The sequence below is a fragment of the Zonotrichia leucophrys genome, chromosome 15, assembly GCF_028769735.1.
Source record: "Zonotrichia leucophrys gambelii isolate GWCS_2022_RI chromosome 15, RI_Zleu_2.0, whole genome shotgun sequence".
NCBI lineage: Eukaryota > Metazoa > Chordata > Aves > Passeriformes > Passerellidae > Zonotrichia > Zonotrichia leucophrys.
In genome coordinates, this window is record NC_088185.1 from 2,887,191 (window position 1) to 2,912,168 (window position 24,978).

Below are 24,978 nucleotides of genomic sequence, written 5' to 3' on the forward strand. Positions count from 1 at the left end.
GTAATGAGTCAACTTATTATGGATGAAATACAACATTCAGTGTCTCAGGTACTTAATTTTAATTAGCAGCTATGCAGTACTTTAGGCATATCATTTGGGTTTGGGCAAAAGCTGAGCCTGTTTTGCTGACTCCAAAAAAAGCAAAATCTAAAATGGAATTGTGCCACTGATTTAAGTGGAAGAAGATTCAATCCTCTATTACTGAAATTCAAATATGATCATTACTAATTGCAAGTGTCCTCCTTTAGTTCAGTTTTGGCCTGTACGTTGATTTTGGCACAAGTTCTTTCATCAAAAGCTTCCACATCTGCAGCTCAGGGGTCAATGTGTGTGTGGGGATTCTCAGTGAGCACAACCAAGCCAGGGCATTAGTGGGGAATGGAAAATATCCCTGCTCCAATCCTGGTGCCAATTTGTTGTTCCATGATCACCAAGGAAAAAGTTAGGAAGGAGTGAAAGGTTGGCACACTGCTTAGGAAAACTGCTGGGAGTTTGTGATTTTTAAAAGATGCTTTAACACTCTGAATAGTATTGATGGTTAATTCAGGTTAGTGATGGAAACATCCCAAAAAAGACTCAGAGATTAGGTTCAATATTGTTTGCACACACCATCTGCTGCATACTCCTATTGTTGGTTTATTTGGTAACACAAACTGGACAAGAATGGGGACCTGTTCTTCCTTATTGTCATCAGAACTGTGTTTTTGAAATACTCTTCATTTTTTTCTTCCCAGTTTACAAAGATTTCAACATAACAACAAATCCCATTTATGTCCAAGGTAATATTCATAAACTTAGTTAAGAAAGTGCCTAACAAGACAGAGCCTTAAATATTTATTTTTAACATTATCAGTGGCATTAATTATTTGTGTTTTCAGCTATGAAGTCCCACTCCAGCATGTACTGAGCAAGAGCAATGCCTTGAAAAATTCACAGTAGGAAAGACAGACCCTAAGGAATGGGATTTACCAAGTAAGTCTGGCGAATCTCTGATAAATTTCAGATGTTGTAAAGGGCAACAATTGCTTGTCATGTGCACACAGATTCTTACTGAGGGAGTTTCTGCCCCACAGAATTTATCATGGACAGGGCACAGAAGGAAGGGGGAATTATGATGTGGGAGGGCTGAACTATCCCTGCACACAGCACAAAGTTCTGGAGACAGAATCAGTGTGAGAAGAGAAGCCCATGACAAAGCAGGTGTGTACACTGCTCAAGGTGATTCCTCCTGTTTACAGAACAAATGAGCACAATTGTTTTTCAGTTGTGCTTTTGCTCACAGTGCCAACACTGCTCTGACCCTCACTAAACCCTCCACACAATTTCCAAAATCAAAGCTCCCCAGTGTCCCTGACTTTCAGCTGCTCCTCAATCTCCATTTCTGCAGCGTTTCTCACTGTTCCTCTCACACATGCAGAGCTCAACCATCTGCTCCTCATGGCCTGATATTTTACACACGTGCCCCCACCCCGAAAAATCCCTTGGGCCACATGATTCACCATCTATTCAAACCTTGCCATGTGCCTGGTTTTTTGTGTAGTAGCTCCTACTGATGTAAATCCCTTGTTCCATAAGGGCTCTCAATTGCCTTTTTCACTGAAGGCAAGGTGGCTGTGACACCTGCCAATCCCTGAGACGTTTAACCCAACCTAAAACATTATTACATTGTTGTTTGGCTGAGTAGGAACCCTTTTTTTTTTTTTTTCCCAGTGGGAAGTGCTGCCAGAAAGGCATTAACTTTCCAGACTAATAAGTAATATGGAAAAATTATATTTCAATAACAAAATTTCCTTTCTGCCTTTTCATGCCTTAGAAATAGTTCCTGTTTCACTTGGCTCAAGTAGCCCCTGCACTAAATCAGTGCAGAAATCTTTGGATAAACTCTAAGTAAAATCTGTCCAAATGCTACCAGGGAGTTCAGAGGGTTGGGAAAGAAAACAGGACAAGGGTCTGCAAGGGGAGGTGTGAGACAAATTAAGACACACAGCTCAGCAAAATCAGGCAGAGAATATTCAGGCAATCTAAAGTGGTTTGGACAAACTTTATTCATAAACCACACACTCATGACTACCTGGTGAGCAGCTATTTATAGGGAACACAAACTGTTTCTTGGCTATTTTCTCTGGTATTCTTTAAATCAGGGCTGCCAACTGTGTGGGCCAACCTGATACATGCATGGCCAACGTGCTGTGTTTTGAATTTCTTCTTTCATTAGAAACTGAGTTCTTGGCTTTGCAGCTGTGGGGGAAAACCACCCCATTTTACAAACCTGAAGTAAATCATCGTGGTGACATCTCATCCTGATACAGTAGGTGCTTAGAGGCAGTTTCAAGTTTCTGTTGCTCACTAAAGCATGAAGTTTCAAGCCAAATTCTGTTGTGAAAAATGGGTAAAGGTTAGGATCATCCTATGCTTTTCTGGAACATCAAACACAATGAGTGATCTCTGAAAAGCATGAAATGAACAGGTGAGTGTCTGCCAACACCTCCACAGCTCTGCCCCCATGGATCTGGGGATGTGTCTCCCAGGTGTGCTGAGCCACGGGCAGGAATTTGTCACCACAGCAATGCTGGATCTCATCCCCTGCTCTGCTGGGAAGGCAATCTGGGGTTTGGTGCAGAGAGAGGGATCCAGAACACCTCATTTCAGGTGAGATCTGCAGTTGTGTTTGCCGTGGGAGCTGGGCTTGGTTTGCCATGGGAACAGGCAGAAGCAGAGGGTTCAGGAGTGAGGCACAGCCTTGCTCTGGCTGACAGAGATCAGGGCTCTGCTACAGATCTGTGTGAAATAAGTCACCATCAGATGCTCGTCTGCATCCAGACCTGCAGCAGAGAACACATCCCATCAGGAAGTAATTTGGGGAAATTTAGGGAAAAGGGCTACAAACAGCTTTGCTTGCAACACAATGTGTTCTTAGCCAGTATCCAACCAATCCCTTTAGTACAACCTCTAAAATCCCTCTGGCTTAGGCCTTCCTGTGTTTTCATTACCCAACATTCCACCTAACCCAGAAAGCATGTAGATATTATTTTTTTCAAAATTGGAGCACTCTCTGCAGTATCTGCTTCCTTCAGATCTCTTTTCCCTTCTCTCATTCCCAAATTATGTAATTCCTTGTGGACAGAGATATTTTCTTTTAATGTACTTGCTAGTTCAGGACTCAAGAGGAGTGTGTGTTAATTAAGATGACCACAGCACCAGGGGAGGAGTTCCATTCAGCTGCTTTAGCTTGCACAGGAGGGATTAATATGGAGTGGGTGAGTCAACTGTGAATTGCCAAATCTGGGTTACACTCTCCAAAATTCTGTTAGAAGTCTTCTCTAAACCTGAAATATGTGGAGTAGAACTTTTTTTGTGTGGCTGTAGAGAACATCAAGTTTAAATTAACCCAGGTTTGGCTTCCTAAATATGCTTTTCACTGTGAGTTACAGTGCAGCCTGACCAAGTGTGTGTTTTACAGAGCCATGAGTCAGGCTTTGATCAGCACCTCATTCCTGCACTCTTGCACCTGGCCCAGGCAGGGAGCTCTCAAACCTTTTGGACAAGGATGTGGGGAAACTGGAAAGGTTCATAGAGGGAGGAAAAAAGATGGTGAAGTAGGCTATAAGAGAATGGGCTGTGGATGAAATAGGGCCATGTTTCTGCTGAGTAATGCATAGCACTGACATTAACATGAAGTTTGCATCCTCCCCTCTGATATCTGTGCAAACTTCCCACAGGAAGGCAGCAATGGCAGACTGAAGAGATGATAAAATCCTCTGTTTATATGGGGGAACACAAAAATTTCTGCCTGTTTTTTGTGGAGTGCTGGATGTATGGGTAAAGCTGAGCTGGAAGCTCTTGCTCTGTCATTGCCTGGCTGGCAAGATGCTCGTTCATAGAGGTGGAGGTTTGGCAGGAGCCAGAGGAGCTTGTGGCTTGTCAGAGCATGGCCAGGCAGAGCTCAGGCCCAGACTGAACATTTCTCAGACCTGAGAGCAGCCATAACCTGGCCAGAGCAAACCCTGACAGGAACAGGGATGCTCCGAGCAGGTTAATTAATAACTTGAGGCGCTGGAAATAAAACCAGGTTGTAATTGAGTGATGTTTGCTTTAGAGCTGTGATTCTGGGCCTGTGCCTGGTTTGTGGGAGCTGGCTGGGCTGACAGTGCAGAGTGGCCTGGCTGGATGTGCTCACTGAGAGCCACCAGAGCGGGTCAGGAAGGCGTTCAAGCAGTGCTGTGGGGTGGTGAGGGCAGGCACAGAGAGCACAAGTCTCAGTGCTGGGTCTGGCACACTGCCCTGCCCTGCTCCACACCTCTGGCCTTGATGGCACATTTCCTGTACATCTCACCCTTCCTGAATCTCCTGTAACAACAGGAACATTGTCATGTTCCTCATTGCTTACTGGGATTAACCTAGTAGCTCTGATTTGTTGAGTTGGGGAGATTTCTTGGTTACAACTGTTCTAATTAAACTTAGATCTCTCATAAGGCTAAAAATGCCCCTGTGTGAATGGCAGCTGGATCTGCTTGTAAAATGTCAGTGCCCCAAGACCTTTAACGGTCTTGGGAGTCTAACAATAGTACAGACAGTGCATGATCAAAGATAAGGGCTCCAGGCAAATGGAAGAAGGAAGCAAATACAGCATCCCTACGAATCAGATCTCTTAGACAAAAATTTTCTAAGTAAGAACACATCTGGCTGTGTATTTATCAAGTATGTTATTGGCTTGAACTACACACACAGCACCCACAGCAAATAATTTCCGCTGTAAGTCTGAGTGGGCACCTCCATTTTCCTTTTAGGACTCAATTTTGGACCTAGGAAGAAGTGTTCTCAGTCAAAAGGCCTCCAAGCAAGCCTGGGCTGGTCACAGCAGAGCAACAGCTGCACGAGCTTAAATTCCTCTCCCCACCCTGCTGTACAAGCCGTGCCCCTCAGTCCTGTGCCTGGAGGAGAGGAATGCCCAGCTTTCCTGCCTCGCTGCCAGCTCCACTGGCGTTTCCTATCCCACAGCCAATTGCAGGTTAGAGCCGACACCACAAAGTGCTTTTTCGTGTGGGCAGTGCTGGTGGAACTGAGGGTCCCTTGTGGCCAGAACGCCCTGCAGATGTTCCTGACACTTTTTTCACTCCCCTTTATGCAACACGTCAGGCGCTTGTGATAATTTGCTGCCACAGGAACCTCTTCCTGCACGCTGCTGACTGTGAGTCCTTCCGGACTGCTGCCAGGCACTGCCCAGGGAGAGGGAAGACAATGTGCAGGGGAAGGGGTCAGGAAGCAAAGAGAGCCCTGTCCTGCATCAGCAGCTCCCAGGAGAGAGACAGGCAGAAATGCAGCAATGACTGTGGGTTTAGTGGAAACTAACTTCAGTTAGAAACTAGCAATGGCCTGCCCTCTTGAAGGTTAAAACAACTAAAGTATCTAGAAAAGATATTTTAATTTAAAACTTACCTAAAAAAAGAAAGGGGAAAAAAAAGCTAAAGCAAGTTCGAAAATAAGTCAGAAAGTAGACAAAGATAAGAACAGAGCCTGCAGGAGTCAAGTCTGAACAAAAGGCATGGGCTGTGGAAGGAGAAAACCACAAATGGCAGGGGTTGAAATGTAAAACCCACAGTTCACTGTGAAACACGAAGGATGCTGTTGTATTCCACACCTCCTCTTCCTGGGTGTAGCTGTCTCCACAAGGTGAAGGGCAGTAATGAATCAAGCTCCTTCCCTCTTCCTGTATTTTCTATTCAATTATTCGCAGGCTGTGCAAGTTCTGCTTTATTTCCCCTCTCCATATGCCACACTCTCCTCCTGGTTTGGTTTGTTTTTTTTTTTTTTTAATTCTGAACTGTGCCTTTGGCCTCTCTCCCATTCCTTTCTCCTCGGCGTGTGCCCCCCGCTCTGGCAGGATCTGCTGCCTTTGTAACCTCTGCTGTGCACATATGCTGCCTCTTCCCACCCCTCCTGCCACCCCCTGCTCCACCGAGCGTCCCTTCTCCTCTCTCCAGCGTTTTGCCAGCCAGGAACGGAGCGGTTTTGCCATGGCCACGGCTCCATTTCCACGCTGCCGGCTCCTCTCCAGCGATCAAGGGAAGCCGCGCTGCTCCCCTCGCCCAGCACAGGCAGAGGCTGTGCAGCTGCTTAGCAACTGCGAGCGGCTGGAGCTGCTCAGCCTACACCCAGCCTGCAGCCCAGGGCTCGGGGGACCGGCTGGGGCACTCCCCACTGTCCTGTCAAACAATAAATCACGATGCAAATCCTTAACTGCAGGATTGAGAGCAGTGGCAGCAATGTCAAGGGCAAAGCAAAGTCCCGGTCTCGTGTCGCATCGCACCAGTGGGAAGACACTGCTCTCATTTGTAAGCTGAACTCATTCCGTTTGATCTTTGTCATTGGTTTCTGGCTGCAACGTTTTATACTCCATCACTTATAATCAGAATGTTCCTTGTATGTGCTGCATGTGTTAAAATGGCTCCCAGGTCCCCAGCTACCATCACATCCAGACTGTTTAATGAAGTGTCCAGAGACACAAGTAATTTAATGCATAAATATCCTTTTAGATTACTTATTTGTATCTTCATTTCCCTCTGATGCAAGCTTTGTAAGTGCCCGGCCTCTTTAAATGGAACATTCTTTTCATTCTTTCCCTTTTATTTTTGTGGAACTGTACTGTTCAGGGGCCATGAAGCACTGAACTGTTTTGTAATTCGATGGCTTTAGAATGCTGATTAGAATTGCCAGCCCTCTTGATTTATTTCATGATTTTTATAAGCTTGAAAGCATTCTAAAAAATAACCTGTTCTACATCCTGATAGGATCACAGCATTTCAATGGCAGCAGCATTTCAATAGGCAAGAAGCAACACAAAACATTCTGCAAGTCAGGTGTTGAAACAGCTTCTTTATTCTTTATAGCTCGAGAAAGATTAGATCTCTGAAAGCACTCACTCCCTACCTTACAGAGGTGGCTTTGTCATAATACTTGCAGAAATATGATCACATATAATTTAAGAAGTAACACCACCCCCATCCCCCAGCTATGGCAAATAGCCAACATATCCATAAAAATTTGTCTGAATTTTAAACACAGCAAATGTTTGTTCCACTGTTGGGTGTCACCATGCATCTCTGCACCCCGGCAGCCAAACAACACAGCCTAGTGATTCCTTGTCATTGTTCAAGGCTCACATCCCATGCATCCTCAGAGCATGCTGGGACACAGGTGAAATCTGTCAGCAGGTTGCTTATTTTGGCTGACAATTCCCTAGACAGATCATCTGCTGTTCTTAGGAAGGAATGAAAAATTTCATGGCAAGAAAATCTGAACAGGCAAATACCCTGTCCATATTCCTACTCAATATTCCTTTGATATTCTTAGCCTGGTTTCCTAAAAATAAAACTGCTTAATGCAACTGCGTTGCTCTATGTAATTTTCCCCCCTCCTTCCTCCAATCTCAAATTTGGCAGGGGGGAAGAAGTCCCTAATGTATTTAGGTCTTGAATGAACAGCTGGATACAGAGCATGTAGTGAGGCATCGCATCTAAAAAAAAATATCTAACAGGAAGGTCTCAAAATGTACTTTGTAACCATGCTGCCCCAGACCTCTCCTCTTTCTTTTATGGGTCCTGCAACCACCTGTTCTGTGCTCTGCATTATTTCATGGCTACATAATAGACACCAGGGCAAGCAAGTGTTGCAGTGTGCCCCTGGCTGCCTTCCAGCTCCTAAACTGGGCTTTCTTCCCATGCAACTGGGGTGTGGCAAGGGATGGTGTGGAACCAGACCTCCTCACCTCCTCCTGACACAATATTGACACTGCTGAGGTGTGCGTACACACACCCAGAACCGGGAAACACCCACCGTGCACACAGGTTGTTTATCTGGAAGAAAACATAAAATCATAACCAACCAAGTTTGTAGGTGACACTAAGCAATATCAGAAGGGAGTATCAAATAAAAATAATAATTAAAAAAGCCATTGCAAGCAACAACGCTGTCTGAGAGGACCAGAGCAAAGCCATACATGCAAAACAAAGAGCACAATTCTGCAGTACCGGGTTGTCATCCCAAGAAGGAGCAGATCTGAGAGCATTTCAGCTGCCCTGCTGGGAAAGCAGCTGAACATGGGCTGGAGAAATCCCTGTGTGCCTGACAGACACATCTGAGCCAGGAGGGCTCTTGGCTCGGGCACAGTCACTGCCGATGGCTCTGTCCCCTTCTGCCCAGATCAAAATGGTGACAAACTGGAGCAGGAACAATTACAGGATTAGTAAAGACTGACCCGAGGGGGAGCTCTGCAGCCTGCAATGGAGTGTTTAAATGCTCAGCTTGCACACAGCTATGAGGGGATGGAAATCTGGTCATGGAGCATTCCTCTGCCAAGGAGACTGAGGGACAGGCACATCCAGAAAGACTGAAAGCAGAAACTAGACAAGTTTAAAAAGGTACTTTGATTTCTAGTCTGTCAGGTGGATTTTTGATAGAAACAATTTACCCTTTATTTTACTCCCTTTCACAGCCCATTCGGAAAAGAAAATCTAATCTTTATATAAGATGCAGCTATGCTGCAGTTAAATTCTTTCAAATAAGAAAAGGCCAAAAATTCATAAAAATCAAGAGCCCTGCATAATGCAGGAAGTTGAACCAGATGACCCTTGGTCTCTTTTGTCTTTTATAATCTATTAATCTAGTTTTCTTGCACAAGCAGTGGATTGTGACTTTAAAACCTACCATATAAAGGATTCTGTGTACAAGGCAGTCTAAAACAAAATGTTGTAAACAGTCAGGATCATTGTTTGGCAGAACAGCTGCATATTTTTTATTTCACTTTGCCTCTCAATCTAATTTGCTCTTGTTGCAACACTTTGCCAAAGAAATTAAATCACTTCTTATTGATAACAGACAGTGATATAATTAGCATAAGAGTTTTCCACTCAACAATGCCAGGCAGGGACGCTGTGGGCAAGAACAAACTCCTTTGCTTCAAGAATGTGCACAGAGTCACCACAAGCTGTTCAGAGAAAAAAAATCTTCTCCCCCCGCCCTTTCCCCTGAAAGATCTCTTTATCTAAAGAGTCTCACGCAGCAAACCAGGGTCAATCTAACTCAAGTATGAAAGTCTGGTTTGACCTTTCTGGGATTTAAACACGCTGTACCAGAACATTTCTCTTTTCAGATACGAGGTTGAAGCCATGAAACCACCCACTCTGAGAGCACGACTGGTCTCAACTGCCTTGGCGACTTTTAAACTACACTGAACATTATAGTCATTCAGAAACTCTAAAAAACGGAAAGAAATTTTCGGCTCAGACTTACAAAAACAACTTCCAGAAGTGCTGAGGACTCACACAACTCACTGGGGCGGCACGGCAGGCTCGCTGTCCAGCGCCTGCTGCCCCAGCAATTTCTGGCCCTGGTTTGCACGTACGCAGCGCCAGGCACACGCGTTAGGAGCTCTCCCAGCTGGAGCGCTTCATGGATTCTACCACCGGGAACAGCCGTCCTGGACAATGATTAATCGCAGACAAAGATCAGAGTCCTGGAAAAATATGCAGAGAGATGCAAGTACAGACAAAGCTGTCTAAGCTCCCACAGTATTATGGTCTGGCTGTGTCGCTTCAAAGCTGCATGAGGCAGAGCTGGTTTGCTTCAGGGTTGAACAGATCAACGTTACGGTTTAAATGCTGGTATTGCTAACAGCCAAATATATATTTAAACATAAATCTCAAATCCCAGGAAAGTTAATAGCCCGATGCTGTTTAAATATGCCTTTTTTAGTCGCTTCACGTGCTGACTTAACTCATTACGATGCAAGCTGCAGAAACGCTTTCACTACAGTTCAAAAACCCCTGCAAACACGAGCCCAGCTCTGCGCCGTACTTTGATCTACACGTCGCCTCTTTCGGCCATTTCCAGGAAGCTGAAATGCTTTTCACCTCTATTGAGAGATACCAGAGGAGCATTTTAATGGTGTTCAGCTAAGAACAACGTCACCGTTCCTTCCGATTTTGCCAGCAGACGGTCGCTGGGAGCCGCCGTGACCCGGGCCGGGCGCTCAGGGCTGGCTCCAGCGCGGGCCCGGCGCTCCGGGCCGGGCAGGGACCGAGCAGCGGCTCGGGCGGCCCCGGTTCTGAGCGCCGCAGCCCCCGACAGGGCTCGCAGAGCTACAACGCCAGCCTGGCACTGCGGAAGAGCTTTGGTTTTGTTGTTGGTTTGTTTGGTTCTCTCCCCCTCCATGGGAACGTGTTCTGTTTTGTGCGGACGGTTTGTCGCTTGTTCTCGACATAGAGGCTGACCCGGTGAGGAGCGAGGGGGGGAGCGAGGAATTGAGCGATGAGCGCAGTTGTTGCGAAAGGCGCGGGTTGCGGTGCCTCCTTCGCGGCAGCACCCTGCTCCCTCGCAGGGAAACAGCCCTGAGCCTCGGCACATACCACAGCACAGGTTGAACAAACCCACGGAGCGGCTGGTGCTGAGCCGCAGGAGCTGCGGGCAGGGCGCACCCTGCCCGGCACATGCCGCTCCCGCAGACAGCCTCTGCCAAGCAGCCACTTACCTTCTCCCTCCCTCAGAGTCCGCAGGACGGTCCTGCTCTAGCCTTACCAGGGAGGCCACCTCTCTACAGTGTTTGCTTTTCCTCCCTGTCCTGCCCTCTGAAGTGGTTGCTCAAGCCAGGCTTTCCTGGCTCACCTACTCTGGGTCTGCAGTAAGCACAAGCTGCAATTCCCCGCAGAGCACAGCGAGGCTTGTGAAGTTCCGAGATAACCCTCACCCTCCACTCAATGCGAGCTGCAGCAGAATCTGCTCGGGGAAAAAAAAATTCCACCAAAAAAAAAAAAAAAACAAATCAGAAGGAGAAAAAAAAAAAAAAGGCAAAAAAAAAAAAAGACGCCACATGTAACACCTCATCGGGCCATGGCGGCTCCACTGCAGCGCGGCACCGGCTCCGCGCCAGCCCTGCCCGAGCGGGCCCGGGGAGCTCGGCGCTGCAGGCCGGAGGAGGCAGGGCAGCGCTGCCCCGGCTGGGTGATGGCGGAGGGGGGAACAGCCCAGGAGAGGCAGAGAAGGAAAACAACAAAGAGCCATGTGACGGGGAGCGGCGGCCGCGCTCCCCCCGGCGCACCCGCTCCGGGCGGGGAGGTGGCGGCGCCGCCCGGCCCCTCCCGCGGCCAGCGCTGCTGGTTCCCCCCGTCCCCCACACTGCCCGGGGTTTAATTTTTTTTGTGCATTTTATTTTTTTCCCCCTTATGCGTGTGGGGAAGGGGGTGGTGTTGTTTGTTCCTCTTTTTCCCCCCTCTGCATTAGGCGACTTCCATGGCTTGCTGTTTATAAAGAGAGCGGGAGGCTGCAGCGGGGGAAGGGCGGTGTTATTTATAGCAGCCGGGGCTGCGCCGGCATTATCCGAGCTGCCTTTGTCCTCCCGGCCGGCCGCCCCCCCGCCCGGCCCGGCTGGAGCGCCGCCAGCCCCGCTGCCGCAGGGCGCTCCCGCCATGTTGTGAGCGGGGAGAAAGAGCCGCCGCTCCCTGCCCAGCTTCGCCCTTCCACAGCCCCTCACAAAGCGCTGGGGGAAGGGGGGCGGGAAAGGGGAAAGAAAAAAAAAACACCAAAAAAAACCAACACCCCAAACCCATCATTTCCCTGCAGCGCCCGGGACGCGGAGCGCCGGGAGGCAGCGGGGGGAGAGCCCGCCGCGCCACCGCCCAGCGCTGAGGAGAACGCGGCGCCGAAGGGAAGGAGAAGCCATGATGGCGGCTGCCCTCACACAACACGGAGCACGATCGGGAGCGCCGTGCCCGCCGCCGGCCGCCCCTCCCGCCGCCCGGGACACGGTGCTGCCGCAGCCTTTCACATAATAAACCCACCAGAATTCGGCGGGGAGGCCATTTTCGTGGGCTGGGTGGCGGCACTAAAGCACAACTGCTGTGAATATCAACTGCGTCACGGCTCTCCATCTGTAACACTCAGGCTGCAAAGGGTCCCTCACTTGGAAGGAAACTCCCTCATTTTGGATATACTTCCAGACCTCCTTTTTCCCCCCTCTCTCCAAGTCACTGCCTCTCGGTATGAAGGATTTTACAGTGCTTTCTAGGGAGACATCCGCCATTAAGACTCACCGTCGTGAAAAACACCCCCCCATTTTGTTGCCTGTTTTTTGTCGAGCTTCTGTAATTAGACGGATAAAACATGTAAGGGATCCCTACCACCACCACCGCCTTCTCGCCTTTTTTAACATCAACCTCACTAACATCTTACTGTTCACAGGCAGATTTTTTTTTTTTGTGCTTTCAATTTAACAGCCACGTAATGCCTGCAATGGATTCACAGCGTCTCTCCGCACCAAAAAAAACCAAACCCACCCAGGGCTGAGGACGACCAAGAGCTTTGTGCAGAGAAAGAAATCAAATCCCTCCCTGAAAACAGACGTTTCAGAGGCACTGTTAGATGTTTCTGAGGAGAAGGAGATCGCCACCGCTTTCAGACGACCATTGGGATCTTTCCACCCAGGACAATACCATTAGCTACAGGCCTGGGCTATTTGTTCCTCTGCAAGGGCAAAAGGGTTTACTTACCCGCACACCATAGTTGAATGCAGCTCTGAAGGTGAAGTTGTTACTCTTTTTTAAAATAATGGCTATAAGTATATATGTGATCTGTATCACCACTTCTCTCGTAAGTTTGCGAGCCAAAGCGGATCTTGTTAAGATAAGTTACGGATCTTTGTGTGGCAGTGGTCTAGCATCAAAAAAAGAGGAAAAAAAGGGGGAAAAAAAGCTATAGAAAAAGTCCAGCTATGTTGACTGACCGTACACAGGCGAGGACTCCTGCTCGAGGCTTAAATCTACCTTCCTGTGGCAGATTTACTCTGTACATAAAAAGGACGTTCAGTGTTTTTCCACAGAGCACGCAGACACTAAAAATATTCTCCTCAATAGTTTTAGGCTGCACATGTCAGTGTGAAAACACCTAGTTAACATTTACTGGTGCTAAACAACTTTTAAGCATATCTTAGCCAGATAGTTCGCTTTATAAGTAAAATATTTCAGAAAGCATAAATTGGTTTAAACAGACAAAAACATAAGACATGCAAATGAAGGCTTAGCAATAAGGACCACTTCAGTAACATTAACATGAAAACTACACTTAGCAAGGACAGAATGGATTGGGTACTTACAATGTAAGAGGAAAGAAAGAGAAAGAGCTTAACATAGTAAAATTGCCTTATTTTTTGCCAGAATTCACTATTCCTATACCTATATTTAAAACATTACCTTTTAAGCACCAAAGGAGTTAATAAAAATGGCCAGGAATCAAGTGTTTAATACAAGAGAGAAGTCTCTCAAATTTATTGTTCAGTCATCAAAGCTGCTTAAAGCTTAAAAACCCCCAAAACAACGAAAAAAATATAAAAAGAATGTATTTACTCTTTTTTTGTTGGCATTCGAAATTGTTAACTGCTGACATAGGGTGTGCCATGACCTAGTTACACAAGACAAAGATGGATCCCGAATCATAAGGGTGAAAAAAAAAATCCGCATTACTTTTTTTTTTTTTTTGTTAAGGGTTTGAGATATATATATATATTTAAATCCTCCTTCTTCAGTGAGTCGTCTGGCACCGTGCTAGAGGCTCCCACCACCCCGCGTGGTGTGGATTCACATGGCGGATCCCCCTTTATGGAACAAAGGAAAAGCCCAGTTGGCCATTTCGCTCCACTGCAGAAAAATGGCTGCGGGTCCCGCGGCCTCTCCTTGGCTTCTGCCGCGCGGCGCTTTTACCCCGCCGTCTAATAACTCAAGCCCCATGGAAGCCGCGCTCCCATTGGCTGCGCCCACCGCGCTGCCGCCGCCCCAGCCAATGGCGCGGCCGCTCCCGGGGCCGCCGCGGCCCCGCGCCCCGGGACGGCCGCGCCATGCGCCCGCCGCGCTCCGCCCGGCCCCGCGCCCGCCGAGCGCCGGGGGCACCGCGCCGCCCGCCTTTAATACCGAAAACAAAATGGAACCTCCCCGCTGATTGGCTGACGAGCGCTCCGGACCTTTAATAAGCAAAGCTGCTCCCCCATCTTCTATCACCCCCTCCTCTGCGTGTGTTGCCACCCCCCTGCCAGCTTCCCCCCCCGCGCTCTCCGCCGCAGCAGCGCGGCGGGTCCGCGCTCTACCCGCCCCCGCGGTCGCCCCGGCTCGCCGAAGTCTTTCCCTAAAAAAAAAAGAGAAAAAAAGCGAAAAAAAACCACCCCAACTTGTCCCACCTATAGGTCCATCTTGTTTAGAAACAGTTTGCTCTAAGGTAAATGCAACGGGCAGATTCCACTCGCCCCCCCGCATGCCGTTAACCCCGCGGCGGGGAGGGAAAAAAAACCCGCGCGTCCCGGCGGCGGCCCATGCGGCGGCGCTCGGCGGCGGCGGGGCGGCGGCGGGCGGCCGCGGGCCGGGGGCTGCGCGGCGCGGCCGCCGTGAATGTGCAGGCGGCGGAGCGCGGTTAGGCGTTCGCGGCGCTCGCAGCGGTGTATTGTGGGATCCCGGCCGCCGCCAGCAGCGAGCACACACACAATATGTGGTGGCTCGCGAAAACGGGAGGCAGGAGCCTGGCGGGCAGCCCGCGCCGGTAACCGGCCCCATGTGAGACGGGAGCTCGCCTTTCGCCGCCCGGAGACGATCGGCCGCCCAGCGCGATGTCTTTCCGAGAGACCAAGGCGGGGGAAAAAGCCAAGCACCCTGAAGATCATGGCAAAAAGCAGAGTTCAAGTGAGATTGGGTCTTTTTTTTTTCTTCGTCTTCTTCTTCTTCTTTTTTTTTTCCTCCTCCTCTCCTCCTCCTCCTCCCTCTCTGCCTCTTGTCTGCTTGGGGTGGAGGGGGGGACCCGGTTGGCAATTCCCCCATTTTGGGGCTCGCTTCGCGGTGGATTTCCTCCCTGCCTGGGTGTGTAGATCGGGCGGCTCGTTAAAAAAAAAAAAAAAAGAAAAACCCGCACCGAAACGAAGATGTCTTTGTTGAATAATTTTTTTAACTTTATGGTTTTTAGTGTGGTTTTTCTTTCTTTTCCCCTTCCCCCTTTCTCTCTCTCTCCCCCCCCCCTCCACCCCCCCCGCGTTCAGGTTGGATCAACGGAATGGAGAACAGCACGCAAGCCAGCACTTCTGTCGAGAAAAGAAATCACCATTGGAGAAGTTACAAGTTGATTATTGACCCGGCTCTGAAAAAAGGACAGCACAAACTCTACCGTTACGATGGGCAACATTTCAGCATGCCTGTGAGTGGGGGGCTCCCGGGTTTCCCCCATTGTGTCGTGTCTCCCCTGCCAGCCTCTGTCTTACCGGCGTTTTGGGGGCTGGGGGTCCCTCCGGGTCGTGGTGATCCTCGGCATAGCGCTTGTGTGTGGGAGGGGGGTCCTGGGGGGGGACACGCACAGCCACCAAAGTTACAGCCACCTGACACTGTGTGTTCAACTGTCAGGAGCCCAAACCTGCGGCTTTTTTCCTGTGTTTCCAATCTGTGTGCATTTCCCAGCAGTATTGCAATTTGACACGTGTGTGTATGTGTGTGTGTGCGCTTTCCCCTTCCCTTGAGACAGCCCGTGCTTCCTCGGGGTTTATTTTTTCTTTTATTTTTGTCTTCAATTTCAAGTCTTGTTATTGCTGTTTCTATGTTTTCTCTCCTCCTCTTCCTCCTCCTCCTTCTCCCAGAACTCGGGGATCGCTCCTGTGGATTGTGTCAGGGATCCCAGAATAGGGCGAATATGGACCAAAACTAAGGAGTTGGAGCTGTCTGTCCCCAAATTCAAGGTACTGCCCTGACTTTTGGTGTTACCTCTGGAAACTTGTTTATCTGGGAGTGAAGCCTGAGTTCCAAATAGTTTAATGGACCGTTTAAATGACAGTCATATTTCTATTAACATTGTTATTTAGCAAACTGTTTAACAATAATCCTCTTCGATGAGGATAACAAGAAATCAATGCCTCTGTCTGACGAGATCACTTGAAGGTTTTGGAGCTGGGGCTCCTGGGCCAGGGGGCAGTGGGGGGGCTCTCTGCTGACAGCACTGCTCAAAATGCATCTTTGTAGCCCAGAAAGGAGCCGGTTCCAATGAATGGCTGCAGCGGCACAGCCTCTGCTCGGCTCCGAGGTTCACCCAGAGCCTTGGAGGTTTTTTTTGCCCCCCAAAGTTTGCAGGATGCTTTAACCCCCTCCCTCCCGTGCCATCCTTAGGCTCCTCCCCCAAGCTCATTAACAATGCCGATTATTTTTATCGTTCCCCACCTTGTGCCCGTTTCCAGATTGATGAATTTTACGTGGGGCCAGTGCCTCCCAAGCAGGTCACCTTTGCCAAGCTGAACGACAACATCCGTGAAAACTTTTTGGCCGACATGTGCAAGAAATACGGCGAAGTGGAAGAGGTGGAGATTCTCTACAACCCCAAGAACAAGAAGCACCTGGGCATTGCCAAAGTCATCTTTGCCACTGTCAAGGGTGCCCGGGAGGCTGTGCAGCACCTTCACAACACTTCTGTCATGGGCAACATCATCCACGTGGAGCTGGATACAAAAGGTGAGGGGGGCACGTTTGGGCCTCGTGTTTGGGGTTTGCAGAGCCCCTGTCTGTCCCACTCCCAGCACCGAGGCTGTTGCAGAGGGCAGGGACCTGGTGATTAAAAATACGAAGGGAGCCGGCAGCGGGTCTGGTGTCTGGGGCCTGGGCGAGTCACGTGGAGCCAAATGTGTTGTCTGTTGCTAAGAGACAGCCCTGTAATTTGCAAAATGCTGCCATCCTGCCTGTCCCCTGCCCGTCCCTGCCCCTGCTCGCTGCCCTCTCGTGTCCCCCATCTCCCTGCCCCAGGCTCGTCCCTCTCAGCCACCTGCCAGGGCTGCTGGACCCGGTGGCACCTGCGTTTTGCAAACTTGGCCTTTTTGGGCAAGTCCTGGTGGTTCCTGGGACCCAGATCTGTGGGTTCTGGTGGCAGCAGCGGGGCTGGGTGCTGTGCCCTGCGTGCCTGGCATTTCATTGATACTTTGAGCGGGCTGGGGGCTGGCACAGCAGAGTGCACACGCAGCACTGCCAGGGTGTGCGAGTGTACAAGTGTGAGACTGGCTCTTAAAGCGACAGCAGCTCCCTGTGCTGGAGGAGCCAGCTGCCAGCCCCACTCCCGAGCCCTCAAAGCCCCATAAAGTTCCTGAAAATGTGAAGGCATTGCATTGGGTCAGTTCTCTCTCCTCCAAGTATGCTAGTGAAAGGGCTTTCTAAAATCTGCCTGAATTTTAGAAAATGTCTAAGACTGAGGAGGTGTGGATCAGTTGCTGATTGTATTTCTGCATTCTAAAGGTGGCATTTCTAGTTTAAAACTGGCTTGCTGCACTCTTTCTTGGGAAAAAGACATTGCTAACACCATTTTCTTAAAATGCTGATATTTTTGTTCTATATTTAAAGGTTTCAACAGTTCAGTGCACAGCCAACACAGCAGTTGGTGTGCCACATGTGATAGAGTAGAACAGGATGTTTATTGACATTACTGACCACTGTTAGAAGAAAAATCACAGTAGCAGTTTAATATTTTCTGTTGGGAGCTAGGCTTGACCTTACATGTGTATACTTTGAAATTCTAGTATCAATAATTTTTACAGGCAGGCTCCTTCACTTGCTTTGAAATTTGAAGGTAAAAATCACATTTAAGGACAAATTAACTATTTGCAGATTTAATAACATAAGCTAAAGCTGTTTTGTAAGGGATGGATGTCTTAATGCCAATCATTTTAAACAAGCTGATTGTACTGCCTTCCTCCTTGTTCTCCTCCGTTTATAAACTATGCAGCAAGCCTTGAGCAGGCAGCTGTTCCAGAAAGTTTGTAGCACATCAGGGAAATGAGGGGGGGTTTCTGCTTCTGTTTCCTGGGAGAAAATGCTGAAGTCAGTTTCAAATTGCATTGCTGTTTTGTTTGCCAGCTTTATGCTCCTAATGTATTTTTTTCACACAGTTGCTTCTGTTTCGTTCTAAAGGAGTAGGACTGTCAATGTGCTATAATCTGTCAGAATCAAGTAAAAATGGTGTTCCTAAAAATAGCATCAGCAGGTTAGGACATACTTAAAATATATACATATCATTTTCACCGTTTCCTTCTAGTGTTCTGCTTTGCAAGACGGTGAAAGGTTGGTTAAAAACTTTGTTTTCACAGTGTAGCAAAATAAATATTAGGAGGGAAAGTATCAATTTTATCTGTCTGGTGTGAGCACAGGCCTGGGAATCTGAAACTAATAAATCCAGGCTCCTCATCTGAGACAGGGTTGTTTAAAGAAACTTCTCTGCTCCGTTTATCCATCTACAGACTGGACACAACTAGTAATTACCTGTCTTAGAGCAGTAGCTAGGAATCATTTCACATTCATAAACCTCTTTGAAATTGTAACTTTTCCTGCCTTATGTTTGGGATCCAGGAAGAACTATGTAACAATGACTTGATATTTTTTTAAGGACAAGTGAAAATAAGTCTAACACTTCCATATCTGTGGCATTGTAGTGTCATGTCTGGGTGGTGTGTGTTAATATTTCAAGCTTATCTTCAGACTCTTGCAGTGAGAGATCTATTTTGTCATGACTTTGGTTGAACTTAAACAGTTTACATAGTTGAGGCTCAGGACTTTGTGAAATGAGATTTGATGCCCAAATAACTTTATCTGTGGCTTTTGTGCAAGGTAAATAAGTCTTTTTCAGGACAGAATTGTGCTAAGAGTTGCTTTGTTTTTGAATTGAACAAGGTGATTCACAGGGAGTTTGGGGTTTGATCCTGCAGGACTTTCTCATGAAAGTAGTCCTGGTTTTGGGAGGTATTTCCTGAATTAATTTTCTGGGCTCAGGTGCCCAGTCTGTCCATTTTTCTGTGTATTCTTTATCTCTCAGAGCAAAATTCAGACAGTTTCAGGGTCTGGCTCTGTTGCCTTTGAAGCTGATGACAGATTTCTTACAGACTGCAAAATAAGTAGGATTAAGTTTTTGTAGTAATGAAAAATTCAATATTAAGAAACTGGGTCTTTGTAGACTTTAGGAATGAAAAGGCTGAGGCTCAGTAATGCTATATGGGACAGTTTGCTCCTCTGGCTTTATTCTTCGAAGGATGCCACTGAGTTCTCCTTAAACCAGGGGGAAAAAAGGATTAATTGGTGTCTGTTTGGAAAGAAAACATTAACAGTTTTGTCCTCAGCATTGCCATGCGTTGTGTTTGCATTTGTAACAGGCAGTTCTCATGAGCAAGGTGTGTAGGGAGAGCTTTCTGAAGTGGCTCTGGGTGTTGGCAGAGGCTTCTCCCTTGGGTGAGAGTTTCACTTCTCAAATCTGCAAGCTTTGCTTGGCACTTTGGAGAGGAGGGAAACGGCTGCGCTCCAGAGAGCATGGTAAGGAGCAGAGCTGCCAAGGAGGCTGAGAAGAGGAAAAAGGATTTAGAAACCTCCTTGTCTTGGCTGGAGAAGGGAGTGTCTGACTTCACTTGCCCAGCAGATTATTTTAAAATGATCCCTGCGAGCTCTGAGGTGATAACTGCTCCTCTCTTGCATGGATGGAGTGGGGGCAGGGTCATGTGAGTGTCAGGAATGTGTATTTTTACATGAATTGTGATCTTTCTGTTTAATCAACTCTTGCATTGTGCTCTGTGCAGGTGAAACCCGCATGAGGTTCTATGAACTGCTGGTTAATGGTCTTTACACTCCTCAGACCCTCCCTGTAGGCACTGAACAGGACGTGTCCCCAACTGGGAACGAAGCTCTCCAGGTAGGTGTGCTTGGCTTTTCTTAAAGAAAAACTTCCTAGAAAATCTCAAACATTAACATTAGCATTTTAACATGTTTAATTTATCTGTATTTGTCTTGCTGTAGTTCCAATGGATGTTACTAATTCTCATTTAAATAGAACTTGCTCATAATTGCCATAGCAAATGTACCTCTGGATGTGGAGCACGTGGCTGGTGTGTGCCTGCTTTGCACAGAAAATGCTTTTTGTCTTCGTGCCCTATTAACATGAGAAATTCCTGCAGTTAGGACTGGATCAGATCTGTCCCTGAGATGAGCTTTTCCCTTGAAGTCAGGGGAATGATTTACAGTGGTACATTTGGCCTGGCGTCTGCGGCGTGCAATCCTCAGCACGCACGGGCTTCAGCCTTGCTTAAAGGCTGAGGGCTGCAAGGTGGCTGAGCTTCAACAGTGGCATCACTTTTCCAGAATCTTAATTAGTTGCTGGAATCAGCTTTTAATAAAAGCAGTGGACAGAATTCCTGCGGGCTTCCAGGGGTCCCTTGATATTTAGGGCACAATTCTCTGTGGCTTTGCATGATTACCTGCTTCCCTGTAACCACACTGGGATGAGAGGGCCAGGGGGAAGGGAAGCCTGGTTGTGTGAAGTTACCAGCCTCTTTGGCTTGTCTGAATGTACTTTGGCTCCTCATTGTGACTTGGGAACTGATTTTAAGACATCAAATTTGAAAGAGATTAGGAAAAGATTTTTTTTTTCTTTCTCTCTACTCATACAACTTCTTAAAATGCCATGATTTCATTAATTGTGTGATTAAGTGTTCTCAGGACAGGTAACAGCTGTACATTGAACATGAAATCCCATTGATCTGAAAAAAAAAAGTCTCCTCCCACCAAAGCACCCCAACAGCAGCAAGGCAAAACCCCGGTGTTCTTTTAACAAAATCATGAAAGAGGTTGGTTCTTCCTTGCCTCCCAGCAAGGTGCTTTTAAAGGCAGGAGGGAGACAGGTAATGATTTTGCTGGGAGCCCTGCTATGAGTAGACCCTGACTGCTCATTTCTGCTACTTCCACATCTCAAATAAAAATTGGCAGATTTGTTCTTACTCCTTTTTTTAGAGTTAACAGCAAAACACTTAATTGATGGTATCACCCAAAGCAGTCCCTGCTGTAATTATCCTTAAGATTCTTTCCCTAGATATTGTGTTCATGTGTTATATTATTGTCCTGAATTGATTTTTTTCCCAATTACCACCAGAATTATTGCTTTGTGAATAACTTTTAACTGTTTGCATCATGGTTTTGACACTAGGATGTGCCAACAAACTTGTTTGCTGTTGTAGTTCAGTAAATTACTCCTGACATTTGCTCCTCCTCTCATGCAGAGCAGCAAAGATCTGACAGTTCTGCAGTCCCTGCCTCCAGGCCATACACAAACCCCACTGAAAAACACTCCACAGCCCATCTACACTAAAGGTGCAGCAGTGTGGATGTTGTTAAGAACCAGCCACGTGCTTCCTGCTCCTTTCTGTGGCTTTTAGGACAGTTGAGGAAGAAACTTTTTCTTGATGTCTCTCTGGTCATGGTGTCCAGGGGGTCAAACTGAGAGCAAGTCCACACTGCTGAGTGGGTGAGATGTGTGAACACAGCAGGCAGGTGAGAGTTCAGCTCGAGTTTGATGGTGCTGGCATCTTCCAAGCAGGTCAATTTACACATCTCTGCCTTCCTGTGCTTCAGAGGTCTCACCAGTTGACTGTCCTGGTGTACTTTTAGGCAGCTGGAGCTCAGTCCATCCTCTCTTGCTACCAGGAAGATTCTTACTGAGCTCCTGCTTTGCATTATGGAAAATTGATTCTGGAGCTGAAGATAAGTGTGGCACTGTTATGACTCAGCAGAGTCTGAGCTGGAGCAGGGCTGCTCCTAGAAACCCCCTGAACGTGCCTGTGAAGTGAGTTACAGAGCAAGGACTTGGCTGCTCTGTAGGTTTGTAGGGTTTCAGTTTCAAACACCATAATCAGTAGCACTCTGAGCATTTGACTTTGTGAGAAGCTTTAAAATGGTGTTGTTCTGGCAGTTGAGAACTTTTTGTATGTTACAGATGAGTGGTAGGGAGGATGGTGGGCCAGCTCTGCTGCACAGCTTTGGCTGCAGGCTGGCAGTTCACTCATTTGTATGTTTTGATTTGTTCACCAAAAAACCCAAAAATTGACAATTTCACGTCTCAGACTTTCCTTATTTTCATCCCTGTTTGCGGCTTACACAAGCATTACATAGTTGCTAGAAGCTGGAACTCTTCCAGCTGAAAGTGGTGTGGAAGTCTCCTGTTCACCTGATGCTCTTGGGGATAGCTTACAAGGAAAACTTGTATCTGCTTTCTTCTTCCTCCCCTTGCCGACAAGTTACTCTTTCCTGACTTTTTCTTTTAAATCAAAGAGGACTGTTAGCAATGCATAATGGTTTGTGTTTTCAGGGATGCTGTAACCTATTTATTTTCTTGCCCTGGAAGTCAGCATGAACTCTTGGGTGCTCAACTCCTCTGAAAAGCAAACAGATTGGACAGATATGGTTATAGAAGTGTGTGTTGAGGTGCTTTTCTGTGGTGTTGTTGCAGCTGACGGACTCCCTGAAGCGCCTGAAGGACAGCTCCCTCTCCTCCGCGGGATCCTCCGTCACCCCCAACAGCAGCACGCCCTTTTCCCATGACACCGCCTATTCCAGCTGCCGGCAGGACACCCCAAACTCCTACAGCCAATTCACCCCCCAGTCCCAAGGAACGCCCCACACCCCGCGCCTGGGGACGCCCTTCTCCCAGGACTCCACCTACTCCAGCCGACAGACCACCCCTGTGTACCACTTTGGGCAGGACAGTGCCTACAAACCCCGGAGGCACGAGACCAAGTTCACGGACGCGTACAACCGGCGCCCCGGGCACCACTACATGCACAACTCGGCAGGGGTGTTCCGAGGCACGGAGCATCAGTTCAGTACCTTCAAATCCCATCAGCAGGAGCCTGTTCAGTTCTCTCACACTCCTCCCCTGAGCCACTCTAGTTCTTCGAGCTATAAATCTGCCTTCTCCCCGTATCAAGCACCAGCTGTTTTTCCCCAGTCCGAGGAGCAGCAGCCGTTTCCCCAGACTTCCAGGGAGACAGAGTACAGGAGACCTGCACCGCCTCCCACAGAGATGGTGGTGGAAAGCAGCGCTGCCCCCAGCATCGATTTTGTCCCAGTGAAGGAGAAACCGGAGGAGCCTCCGCCCTTGCCCGACTCGAACTCTGTTCCTGAACCAAGCACAGCGTCCTTCTCTCAGACTCCAGAGAGGAGTGAGACTCCTGGCACCCCCACCATGGAGACTGAGATGCAGCATAACAGTTTAGACTCAAGGATTGAGATGCTCTTAAAAGAGCAGAGAACAAAATTACCCTTTCTTAACGAGCATGACTCAGATAATGAGATCAGAATGGAAGGTAGCCCTATTTCCTCCTCTTCTTCCCAGCTCTCCCCCATCCCAACGTACGGTTCGAACTCTCAGCCCGGTTTCAGGGGTCAGACGCCTTCCTCGCGCCCGTCCAGCACAGGCCTGGAGGACATCAGCCCCACACCCTTACCTGACTCTGATGATGATGAGCCCATCCCTGGGACAGCGTCTCTGAGTCAGAATTCCCGGGGGACATCGGAGGCCAGCATGACTCCCATTGATCAGCTGAGCAGGACCTCCAAAACCGAGACCTTGGAGGCTAAAGAAATGGTGCCTGGTGACCAGACTCCAACGTCAGAAAAAATGGATGAGGTAAGTGAGCTGGAACTGAGTTGTGAGGCTTTGCATGTGTCCCCAGAGCTGGACAGGGTGGGGAATTGCACTTGTCTTTGTGTCGTCAGAGCGTGGGGTTTCTGGTGGCTTTTCCTTTTACTCGAGCCAGCTGGAAATGAGTTAGATGTGACACAAAGTAATGGTCTTAATCAATTTGCAGTCTCCAGCTTTCCTTATTTATAATAGCAGCCTGCTGCAATTTATAGCTTCAGGAGAGCTCAAGGACTGCACAAGCCACCAAAGTTTGGCCAGTGCTCAGGCTGTGTGAACATCCTGAGTGTTGACAGACACTTTAAGCCACTAGAGGAGTTAATGGAGCACTTTCTGCCATTGCTGTGGTCCCTGAGCAGGGGTGTGTATGCAGGCACACACTTGCTTAGCAGGGCTTTCATGTTGCACTGAAGTATTGAGTGTATAGGGTGTTTGAAAGCTCTCCAGCTATTCCTGCCATCTGCTTCCAACGGGAGACAGTTGCTGGGTTTTAATACTCACTTTGCTCAGGAGAGAGGGAGTATATGAAAGGGGGAGGCAGTTGACTTGTGGGGGATGTGCTCCACTGAGTTTTCCAATAATAGAACGGAGCTTGTTGCCTCTGCTGGGGCATTTGTGGCAGAAGGGGGAGACAGAGCTGAACTGGTGCCAGCAGACAGGAATTATGTTGCATGGTGTGTCTGTTTGGGAGGTCTGTTGCAACAAATGTGAGTATCACTGCAGTGGATGTGTTGGTCCTATTGTGCTGTGTCAAGGAACAGTCAAAATACAGATCTTTGCAAATGCCAGACCTTTCTCCTCAATGTTTATAATGGTCATGCAGGCAGATGAAAGTGCTGTCCCTGGTGTGCAAGAATGCTGCGGTCAAGAGGGCTGGTCTTGTGTAAATGTCCCGAGTACGGTAGATAAATTTAATTTACCCATGAAAGTTTATTGGGGTTAAGCTGGCAGAATGGGTTTCCCTCCAGTGGATTGCAGTTGTGAGGTTTTCACCAGAGAAGCGGCTGCATTCGGGAGAGGAGGAGCTGCTCCCGCAGCCGTGGGCTTTGCAGGATGCTTCCCTGGAGGGAAAGCTCTGCAGCAGCAACACAGTGTCGGTCTGGGTGCTAAATACTGAAAACAGTGTGACTGTGCGCTGGATATTTTGTTTTTGCTGCATGCCTTTCCAAACCTGCTTGTCCTTGCAGTTGCCAGTTTAGCCTTTGAAACAGTTCAGCTGCTTGAGCTCTCATTCATCATCCAGGCTGGCCCAGGCTCCCCTCCTGGGAGGCGAGTCCCTGGCTGGTGGGGCTGATGATGTGTTAATTAGGAATGGAGTTTTGATTCCTTAAGCTCCGGTCTGGCAGGCCTAAGAGGGGCCACTGTTAGTTTGACTGCAAACCAGTGAGGAAGACATCCCTCATCTCCTTGCCTTTCTGGGTTTGTATCTGCTGTCCCTGCACTCGTGCCAGGGGGTTGCAGCCAATTCTGAGTGTGTTTAGGAAG

At 48.2% G+C, this 24,978-nt stretch overlaps 1 protein-coding gene and 1 long non-coding RNA gene across 2 annotated transcripts in view; one reads left to right on the plus strand and one right to left on the minus strand.

The window, feature by feature from the left end:
• Nucleotides 1–6,853: 6,853 nt before the first annotated feature.
• On the minus strand, nt 6,854–10,732 carry LOC135454457 (uncharacterized). Its single transcript, XR_010442114.1, has 2 exons — nt 9,853–10,732; nt 6,854–9,511 (listed from the first exon to the last, which is right to left on the minus strand). It is a non-coding gene; the product is annotated as an uncharacterized LOC135454457 (long non-coding RNA).
• Nucleotides 10,733–14,460: 3,728 nt separating this feature from the next.
• The window catches only part of SETD1B (SET domain containing 1B, histone lysine methyltransferase), a 47,308-nt gene continuing 36,790 nt past the window's right edge, over nt 14,461–24,978 (plus strand). The window contains exons 1-6 of the mRNA XM_064726689.1: nt 14,461–14,711; nt 15,062–15,216; nt 15,650–15,748; nt 16,241–16,511; nt 19,604–19,716; nt 22,303–23,481. Coding sequence (XP_064582759.1) covers nt 14,639–14,711; nt 15,062–15,216; nt 15,650–15,748; nt 16,241–16,511; nt 19,604–19,716; nt 22,303–23,481 — 1,890 coding nt within the window. The 5' untranslated portion in view covers nt 14,461–14,638. The remainder of the gene's footprint in view (nt 14,712–15,061; nt 15,217–15,649; nt 15,749–16,240; nt 16,512–19,603; nt 19,717–22,302; nt 23,482–24,978) is intronic.